This window comes from Aphelocoma coerulescens, chromosome 12 (assembly GCF_041296385.1).
Source record: "Aphelocoma coerulescens isolate FSJ_1873_10779 chromosome 12, UR_Acoe_1.0, whole genome shotgun sequence".
Lineage (NCBI taxonomy): Eukaryota > Metazoa > Chordata > Aves > Passeriformes > Corvidae > Aphelocoma > Aphelocoma coerulescens.
The window spans coordinates 1,374,237-1,384,823 of record NC_091026.1 but is presented as its reverse complement, the minus strand read 5'-3'; the positions used below and the strand labels follow the sequence as shown (position 1 = coordinate 1,384,823).

General features: G+C 43.8%; 1 protein-coding gene across 1 annotated transcript in view; it reads right to left on the bottom strand.

Moving 5' to 3' along the window:
• Window positions 1-695: 695 nt before the first annotated feature.
• NUP210 (nucleoporin 210) overlaps window positions 696-10,587 on the bottom strand; it is a 52,410-nt gene continuing 42,518 nt past the window's right edge. Inside the window, exons 31-40 of the mRNA XM_069027696.1 lie at window positions 10,290-10,465; window positions 8,801-9,018; window positions 7,887-8,020; window positions 7,062-7,185; window positions 6,000-6,146; window positions 4,431-4,681; window positions 3,494-3,713; window positions 2,694-2,789; window positions 2,486-2,569; window positions 696-2,055 (exon numbers count right to left, since the gene is read on the bottom strand). Coding sequence (XP_068883797.1) covers window positions 1,955-2,055; window positions 2,486-2,569; window positions 2,694-2,789; window positions 3,494-3,713; window positions 4,431-4,681; window positions 6,000-6,146; window positions 7,062-7,185; window positions 7,887-8,020; window positions 8,801-9,018; window positions 10,290-10,465 — 1,551 coding nt within the window. The 3' untranslated portion in view covers window positions 696-1,954. The remainder of the gene's footprint in view (window positions 2,056-2,485; window positions 2,570-2,693; window positions 2,790-3,493; window positions 3,714-4,430; window positions 4,682-5,999; window positions 6,147-7,061; window positions 7,186-7,886; window positions 8,021-8,800; window positions 9,019-10,289; window positions 10,466-10,587) is intronic.

Genomic DNA, 10,587 nt, shown 5'->3' with positions numbered 1-10,587 from the left:
TATCCCCAACCCCCCCCCCCGGCTCGAGGAATGACCCCACAGATGAGACGAGCTCAAGGCAAAGCCTGGTTGTTGCTTGCAGGAGGTTGGCTCTTGAGTCATACCAGCTCCCTCCTTCATGCTTTTTTTTTTCTTGCCAGGAGACTGCAACTACTTGCCTAAAGAAATGAAATAAACAGCGAGCATTTGCCAAAGTACTCCCACCACTTGGAGCAGTTTGTTTTTCAGAACATTCAGTGCCAGACTACTGAATGGGAAAGAGAAGCAACAGGAGAGTAAAGTCTCTCCTTCAAGCATTTCTGAAGTGCTTATCACAGTAGCACTGAGATAGTCATAGCCCTTTGGTTTCTTGCTGAATGGAAGTGGAAAGCGATCACATGTGTCCTTTAAAACCCAAATGAACAAAATGGGAAGTTTGAACAAACCTGGATAATTAAGAGCTGCTTCTACAGCCATCACTGATTTCAGCAGGAATTGAAGATGCTTAGTGAAAACTGGGAGAAATCCCTGACAACAAATACTAGTTGAAAAACTGTCAAAATAATTAAAAACATTACATTGTCAACAAAAGTGAAAATTAAGATTGGAAAATCATGATTGCAAACACTGAGGGGCTGTAGGAAGTGAAGTTCAAATAACAGCCCAGTGCTAAATTCTGAACAGCCAAACCACAAGAAAATTCATCAACAGCAAAATAATCTTAAAAAGCTTTATTAAATAATAACGATTCAAATAATACAGTCCAGTGCTAGATTCTGAATAGCCAAACCACAAGAAAATTCATCAATGGCAAAATAAAGGAATCTTAAAAAGCTTTAATACAGATTCAAATGATTATCTACATCCAAACTGACCATTTTAAATAGTACTAGCACTTAAGGCACAGTTTCTCCAAAACTAGCCAGTAAGTTAAACAAGACTCAATACAATTACATGTAACAATCCTTTTTTTGTAACACTGTGTGAAACCAAAACTCTATGCCATGCACTGGGTCTGCATTCCATTCATCTATTTGCCTGCATAGTTCTGCACACAAAGTATTTTGCATGAAGTATTTTGTTATTTCACTTTCCTTATGGTCCTTAGGAGAGTTCAGACAGCCAGAATAGAATTCACAGTTAAAACTGGGATCCTTGTTATATGTAAACAAAAGCCTTATCAGATAGCTGCAAAACCCTGCATACAAATAAAAGTGACTGGGATGTGATTGTATCATCACAATAAAGGATTCCTACCAGAAGAAAGGTCCACTTAGAAGGCACATGCTTTCACATTACCAGTTCCAAAAAGTGCTTACAGTACCAAGGAATACTGCAGTTGTACCCAAAGGAAGCCACACTAAGTTTTGGGGGTTTTTTTTATTATTGTTGTTGTAAAAACCCTCCAGATTATTCACAGTTGTTCCAGCATTCCTCATGCTAAACCAGCATACTGTGCTGATGAATCCCAGTGTAAGGCTAAACTTAAGAACACTTATCAGTGCAATACATTCCTGAGATTTTGGAACGCAAAACAAAAACTAGTTCTTTGAAATATACAATCCTTCAAATTTTTGGCTCATATGTCACCTGTTTTTCTAATTTCCCTTTTACAAAAAGTTCATTAAAAAGAAATCTAAGTTTTACAAAAAGTAAATAAAAAAAACTGTTATCACTCTAACTTAGATATAACTTCTAGTTGCTTGAAGAGTGCAAGAAAGCCAAATTAGCATAAACATTGCTTTTTGTGCAGGCAGCAAAAAACAACAGATAAAACAAGGTTCTGAGAACTGAAGCACTGACATAAAAAAATAAATTCAAAGAGCCCTAAATATTAAAAAAAAATAAATAAATTAAGGACCTAGTTATATTCCAGAGCAAACTTGAATTACATCACAACTGCTGAAGTTGTTGAATTTACTAAGGCACTGAGTTGTTTCATTTTTATTTGCCAGCATGAGCAGTCCTGCTGCCTCTACCGAGAGGCATAACCCGTGCTCCAGAGCGTGGCTGAGGGGCTCGTCTGCCTGCTTGAGGACTGGGAGCTGAAGGAATGTGCAGGGGACACAATGGAACCTGAAACGTGGGAAGGAGAAAACAACAATCAGACTCGGGAATGGTGGGAGAAGGAAGAAACGAGTAACTGCTGTTGATACCTGCGGAACACTGGCAGAGAATCTAATGACCTGTTCTAAGTGAAGTCATCCCTTTAGCTTATTGCCTCTTGAAAAGGTATCTTACAAGTTTGTAGGTCTTCCTGTTCAGGACTTTTTAATACATTTCCCCTCAGCAAGTGACATTCACCTGGATTTGCCTTATTTTATCTGAAGCATCAGGCACGTGTGTTTACAACCAGGCCTGCAGCTCACTGTAACTTAAACGCATCCGTAAGAATGTGAATTACTTTTCATTGCCAGTCTTGATTACAGACCCTCCTACCTTCAATTCCAGTGCAATGGCCACATTAATCAATTAATTAGCTTCTAACTCAGTGACAACTGCTTACTGTTAGGGGTGTGCTGAAGACTTGTCCTTGAGTGAATTACTGGCTGATTGTGCTGCCCATTCGGAGAGAAAAATGCATGGTAGGCTGCAAGACAGTTGAAAACCAAACCAAAATCATTTCACATGGCAATTACTCCTTTTTAACTTACAGCTAACACACTGTAAGAAGCTAAGGGAAAAATTACTTGTGCAATCTTTCCTTCTCTTACCTATGATCATAACAGCTGTCCCTGCTAAGAGTGCAAAAAGTGTGAAGATCATCACCTGGTAAGACTCAACAAACTGCTGGAACAGAGTGGCTTCATCTGCAGAATTGATTAAGAGAAGGCAACATTGAGTTAAAAAAGCAATCTGATTCAAGAGTTAACAGTTCTTAAACTGAAATAACCAAAACCAAGTTTAATTTATAGCAAATAAGTGTAATCAACTTAGGTAACACAACTTTGATTCTAGGGACTATTTCCAATGCAATCTTCAAAACTTGCCAGTAACAGCTTAAAATGTTGATTGAGGTTGTGGCTGTTCATCCCTGGAAGTCTTCAAGGCCAGGCTGGATGGGGCTTAAAGCAAACTGGTCTAGTCAAATGTGTCTCTGCCCATGGTTTAAGAGGTGAGCTTCAAGGTTCCTTCAGCCTAGACCCTTCTGGAATTCTGTGATTCTATTTACAATGACTTGAGTGAGTTCTTTACTTTCTCAGCCCCAAAATGCTGACATGTTTTCAAAATAGCATGGCATGCTTGGGAGTCAACAACAAGAAAAATTCCTTTCAGACACTACAGCACTGGTATAGTTATGCCAACTTGGAGTATTCTAGGCTGACCCCAAGAAAAATATGTTCAACTTCAGTCCTTCAGTCACAATGAGTAACTGTATTCCAGGCTTCTGGCCAGAGAGAGCTGCTCACATGTCACTGGTAATGTCAGCTGCCACACTGAAGTTTATAACCTCGTGAACACCAGTAGAAGCTAAAGGTTTCTTCTGGCATATGGAGTGCAGAGATAAACTTACATCTCATTGGTGCAGTGGTTCTGTCACTCAGGTAGATCACTGTCACTGGGATAGAGATGGACTGGTCCGTCATGGGACTGGAGACAGTCAGAGTGGTGGACAGGGAGCCCTGGCTGGGAACTCTGGGATCAGCCAGGCTCACACTGTACACCACGTAACTGGGCAGCCCACGGGACTTCTCCTTCTCCAACACCTTCACTGCTGGAGACTCGCATTTCACCTGCAGAGGGAACAACCAGCCTGAACCAGACTGCTTGGGACAGCACAGCAAAGCTCCACCTTCCATGCCAGGTGCCAGCAGTGGGTGATTTCACAGCAACACCGAGCAATTCACCCCTCAAGAGGGGTCAGGTGTACCTTTACAGTGCCACCTGCAGCATTTCCCCCTGGTTATTGCCAAGGGTGAATAACCCTCTTACCTGCCCTTTCCATAGGTCTGGGCTAACCCCACACAGCCAAAATCCAAGGGCCCTTACTGAGCTGTGTGAACCATGGGCAGTCACTCACACACATATTGGGGCAAGAACCTCCCCCTGCCACAGGGGTCAGTCAGGTGGGTTTCTGCTTCCTGACCCATGAGCTGGTTCACACATGCCAGGCTGCACACCCAGGTGAGCCTGACACACCTGTACTACCCCAAAACCCCAGGGCCAGGCTGGACAGGCCCCTGAGCAACCGGACCCAGTGAGTGAGTGGCATCCCTGCCCATGGCAGCACATTGGGACAGGATGAGCTTTAAGGTCCCTTCCAACCCAAACCATTCTGTGAAAAGTGGACACTGAGGAGGAACACATTCCAAGATGAGTACTTCCAAATCATCTCAGGAACAAATCTTGACATGGTAAAGATGGCAGGGAGTGCCTTGCATTAGAAAGCTGCATGTGACAGTTCAAAATGCTTTCAGCTGTGCTGAGACACTTTCTGGCAACACACTCACCTCCAGGCTATCCAGGATTTCACTGGCACCAAAGACTTTCAGGACGGAGCTCATGTCCTGGTTGCTCAGCAGCATCTCAGCCTGGTCAGCGTAGAACCAGCGATTGAAGGGCACCTCTGTGCCCAGCTGCTCCCCGGGCACGGCGCTGCCCCGCACCGAGGCCGTGACCCTCAGCATGGCTTTGCTCCTGCTCAGGTGCTTCAGCTGCTTGTCAGTGAGGTTGTGCATCCTGATGGAGCATGTGTAGTGTCCTGCAGGAACAAGACAGCTTGGGCTATTAATTGCTCACCTTTAAGGGTTCTTTTCCATGCACAGCAAGATCTCTGGGACATCCTTAGAGAAAAGCTAAAATAGTGGTAAAACTCAACCAGCAGCACGATGAGAAGGGTGTAGATGGTGGATGATTGGGACAGTGAGTCTATTGGCAAACATCACAATCCCAGCACCACAACTACAGAATTATTCCTTGTCCCAAAGTGAACATCATGAAAAAAACACTAAGCTGGTAACTTCCAGTCACATTTTATTTTAATATGCCAGTGACACTCAGTTCCACTTTGAACATAACATTTATGCTAATATTGAACGGCTTTACTGAAAACAAGACTGAACATCCTATTTCATATTCTTTTCAACTAGTGTTAAAATTTTAGCCAGCTACCATCACCATCAAGTCTGTGAAGATGTAGTTTATTTATAAAAGCTCCTTTAAAAGTTATATATTCACCATGTTTCTAGTCTCACATGGGACCAATTAACCTGTTATTAGTAGCAGAGGTAGTAAAAACTTCCCTGAGAATGGAAGATAAAAAGCATCAGTAACAAGGAGAACTTGCCAGGTGCATGTTTTCCCCTTATTTTCTTTCCCTAAGTAACAGACACACATGCAGGATAGAAAAGGGTTTATACAATGAGTGCAGGGTTGAATCTAACAGATAATTAATGTTCTTTATGTACAGCCTATGGTGGTTTGGCTCTGTTCTAAATCACATTATACTTTTGAAGCACTGACACATTTTGTAGACTTGCACAATTTTATTTCCACCGCCACAGTGTCTGGCAATTTCCCCCCCTTTTAAGACCCCATTCATGATGTTTTGGGGGTACATTCCACTTTTGGAATATTTGCCACCTGAGTGCTCCTTTGTTACTTTGACTTACTACAAAAACTCTGAAAAACATGAAATGGGCTGTGACTGACTTCTGGCTTTCTCTGAAAACCAACACAAGTCTTTGTCACAGGCAGAAAACCCTACTGAAACAAGAAGTGCCCATGTGAACAACTCACTGAGGCCTGAGATCCTACACAGGTTCAGAGGCTTCAGAAGGAAGAGGAGGTTTAGATTGGATGTTAAGAAGAAATTCCTCCCTGTGAGGGTGGGGAGGCCCTGGCACAGGGTGCCCAGAGCAGCTGTGGCTGCTCCTGGATCCCTGGCAGCGCCCAAGGCCAGGGGCTTGGAGCAGCCTGGGACAGTGGAAGGTATCCCTGCTGACTGGGCTTTAAGGTCCCTCCAACCCAACCCATGATGCTTGTGGTTGTCTGCAGTGTGGCATCTTGTCACATCTTACCTGAAACTGCATCAAATCCAGGTTCTGCCACAAAAATATCCTGTGCTGGGAAGTCAAAGACATCACTGTTGAAATCGAGATGGCAACTGATAATGGACTGGGGTTGTAACTCAGCAATGGCTTCAGTCTGAGCAGGCGAACACTGCCCTAGGGGGAAGGAAAAAACCAATCTCTAATTAATTACAGAACAAAATTGTAACTAATTAATTTTAATTAATTAGAAGCAAAATCATGGCTTGTACTATTGGGTTATTCTACCACTTTCTGAAATAGTTTCACAAGATCTTAAATAATTGGAAATCACAGACAGCTGTCCTTGCTCAGGTCTAATCCCAAAGAGACAGCAATGAAAATTTTATATGTTGTGGGGTTTTCTTGACAGGAATAATTTATTTACAGGAAAGAATAAGCTGGAGAGAATTTTCAGCTCGGATGTCTCTTGAATAACTTATATGATGCTGGAAGCCTCGATTTAGATTTTAGTATCTGGCAAGATGATTTTCTGGTAGGCTAATAATTTACTTATGGCAAAATAAAATACTATTGGAACAAGTGCTAATTGTTAAGCTAGAAGCTAAAATGATCTATAATCACACAAAACACAGCTTATTAAATAGAGGACACATTATGATGCTTCATCTTTGTATTGATTCTAATCACTGATAAGTTCTGTGAAAGATTTAAGGATGGTAAGTAAGTAAGACAATGTAACAACTCCAAGGAGGCATTTGCAATTAAACATATAAGCAATTAGCTGACTGCCCATTAACTGTTATTTATATGATCAAAAATGGTATTTTTGAAATCTACTGCTATTGAAATCTACTGATCTTATTAGTTGTAAAGTATTAATAGTGCCTCAGAACACCTTCCAAATTCTGTCCCATGGCTTCTAGAGCTCCTGGGACTCTGCAAAGCCACTTGAGGTTCCTGGGGATCTTGTTACCCCAGTTTCACAGACCTTTAAACAACAAACAAAAACCCCGTAACACAAACCAAAGCCACCTATCACGAATCCATAAACACACAATAAACCATAAGCATAAATATTTTTTATCATACCTTTCAAATTTTTATTTGTTTCCCCAATTGAAACTATGACTTTGGAGGCTGCCACTCCCTGCAAGCTTGTTTGCATGCCACTGGCATGCATTGCTGTGGTCCTCTGAGGTGCACTAATCATGATCTGAAAAAAAGGATGAAGCACACTGTTACCAAAAATTACAGCAAAACCAGACTGGATTGGTTGTGAAAGACTCCACGAGGTCATGTTTTTCTTTGAAATCCCACATTTCTCTAATATTAGAAACTGCCTTTACAAGCAATTTAAGCTAGCAAAAACATTTTGTCTTCCTACCCAACACCCAGAAGTTAATATGCATAAAGCTCTATGTCTAAATTTAATTTTAAAAGAATGTCTAGTGCTTATGCTGGCTGATGCAGTGAATTGTGTCAACAGTACGATTGCATTGCAGATAAACAAAATAATTTAATGGAGTACTTCTGATCAGTGATGCATGGCACAACACTTCAGAAAGTTCTTGCTGGCATCTCATCCTGCAGTGAAGCTTCATTCATAAAAGCAGCCATTATCAAAAATTGGTTAGCACCTGGGAACAACTTCGCCAACAAAGGAATCAAAATGTACAATATAAGAACAGTAAAGGTGAAAAATCAAAACTGTTTTGCTACATTTTCCTCCTGAGTCCAGATGTTTAAAAAAAACCCGTGATGTTTTTGGACACATACCAAATACTTTCCAACTACTTGCATTCCTAAAAGAACATTTCTAAATATTTGTACCAAGAGAAAAATCCCATAGAATACAGTTTGGTGAGGGTCCACCCCAAACAAACCAACTTCTGCAGTAACTGAACAGTGCCTCACCTCTCGGTAGGTTTTCAGTAACCCAGGGATCTCATAGTAGACAGTGACCATCCCAGAGTCCCTTGCCAGGGCCACGCCAGTCTTGGAGTCCACGAGAAGAGCACTTGAGGAGGAGCTCCACACGCCCGGCAGGCCTGGAAGACACCAGGGGGGCACTGCTCAACAACACCCTGCTGCCAACTGCAGCATTTCCTGGGCACTCCGGTGTCTGTGAGTGCCACTGCCAGGCAGGGCACACACCTCCCAGTGCACAGACACCAGAGTGGTGTCTCTGAGTGCTACTGCCAGGCAGGGCACACACCTCCCAGTGCACAGACACCAGAGTGGTGTCTCTGAGTGCCACTGCCAGGCAGGGCACACACCTCCCAGTGCACAGACACCAGAGTGGTGTCTGAGTGCCACTGCCAGGCAGGGCACACACCTCCCAGTGCACAGACACCAGAGTGGTGTCTGTGAGTGCCACTGCCCAGGAACCACGCTGGTGTCTGCATGTGCCACTGCCAGGCAGCACAGGGGATGCACAGAAACCACACTCTAGGGGCTCGTGGTGGAAGGCTGGCAGCCCAACACCAAACTGACCTGCAGTTATTCTAACGAGAGCCCATTAATACAACAAACACAGGGAGTGAAGGCAGTCCTGACTCTGCAGGAGTCCCACAGAAACAAGCCTTTCCAGCTAATGGAATAGAAATGTCTCAAGTATGCAGTCAGAAATTCAGTACAAGAGACATATTGCAAGGTGCAATTAAAATTAGAGGAGTTGATCAAACCTATTTTTATCATTAACAAGAACAGTGACATTTGGTTCTGAACAAACATGATAAATTATGCATTTAGTTTTGCTGAGAATGAGCCAGAGTCATGCTGCTGTCCCAGGGAATAGCTGCTAACCCACACAGCTGGAGGCCACTCACCTTCCTGGGCTGTCAGCGAGGTCCTCAGGCAGAGGACATCCCCCACCACCACACCTGGGAGCTCTGGGAAAATGGCATGTTGGACAGGCAGTGGGATGTAGTCTGCAGTGCCACTGTGCTCTGCATCCCACACCCTGAGCAGGGTCAGCCCCACGTTCACGGTCCGGATCACAAAGGTGTCGTTTGTGGCTCCCTTGGCAATCTGCACGAAGTCGTCTCTGCATGCAAAAAGAAGTGCTGCTGTGTGAAGGCAAACTTGGTAATGTCATTATCTCTCCAGCAGGAGAGGTGTCACACCCCTTTCAGACAGCTGACTGCTTGTTTTCAGCAACAGTCATCTAACAAAGTCCAACAAAGTAAGGAAATTTTAAAAATTATTTAGGTGCCACTGAGGCAAATTTCAGTTCTCAGTTCACCACTATGCCAAGGAAATACTGAGGTCATAGTTATGCATGAAAACTACTTCTTAACAGTAAGAGTTATAGAGCTTTAGAATGACATAATCTGTCTCTTTTCCCTTGTCTCAAGGGAGTTAGAAAGCCAAGAAATTGGAACACCAATAAGCAACTTCCCAGAGATAACAATGCCACTGGATTGCCAGTTCTGGTATTTACCCAGATTCAGTACTCCCAAACACAGTAACACACGGAGCACCCGGCACAGACTGTCACCAGGCAGGGACACTGCATGACGCTGGCAGCAGCACAGCTGGGTCCCCACAGTGCTGCAGCCCAGGCTGCCAGCAGTGCCTCTCTAGGGCCACAATGAGCCCTGTGCTGGAGCAGCTCTGCAGTGCAAGGCAGGGCAGGGTTAGCTCAGGGGTGTGTGTAAGCCACAGAAATTTCTTCACTGAGGTAAGAGAAGAGAAAATCTTGGATTCAACCCCTTTTTCCTTTTTCATCATGATCAGTGTGTTGTAAGTGCAAGGTGCTCTGCACAAAACAAGCCATGTTACACTAACAGCATCAGTGGTATTTTACTGAAGACCACAGGAGGCTGGTTTACACCACTTCTTCTGTGAGGCAGAGACCAAAAAGCCTTTTGAGGCTTGTTCCTGCTGTGGGAAGGCTGTACAAGCCTATCTGAGGAGACAGCCCCTGATCCAGAACATTCCCCACCTTACATAAGCCCTCAGTGAGTCACTGTAACCCAGCACTGGGAGAGGCAGATGCTGATGGATCAGTTGTTTCTCTGGGCCACTGCTGCGTGTAGGGGGATGATTCAGAGTCACTGAGAGCAGAGCACAACTCCTGCAGGCCCCGCTGGGATCACGCTTATCTGGGCAGCTTTCCATGGCTAGGGAATATCGATTGCTAACTGGAACTCTTCTTCCTGCTACTGCCTCTGAAGGCCACAGAAACAAAACCCTTGCTTTGCTAATCCCAGCCCAAGCTGTACCTTCACTTGATATCTTTGGAACAATCTTTGTTCTATGTGTGTTTGGCCTTTTTCTGTTCTCTGTAATTAGCCACCCGTGACAGATACCCACCTGTTGGTGGCAAAGTCGAGCACAGCATTATGTGAATGGAAAGTATCTCCAGAGTTGTCATGAAAATGGACTGTAAATGTCAGTGTCACACCCAGGGGCAGAGCCAGCAGTGCCTCGTTGTTCTGGGTGAGCAGAACCGGCCTCATGGAGATCCTGAGGTAGGAGATGGGGCACACCTGGAAAAACATCAGCAGTGAGAAGGAAAGTTAAATTGCTTTTTATGATTCCTCTATAAAAATAATCGAAAAGGGTTCTTACTATGCAAGTATCCAGAGCTTCCTTTATGAGCCATTTGCAT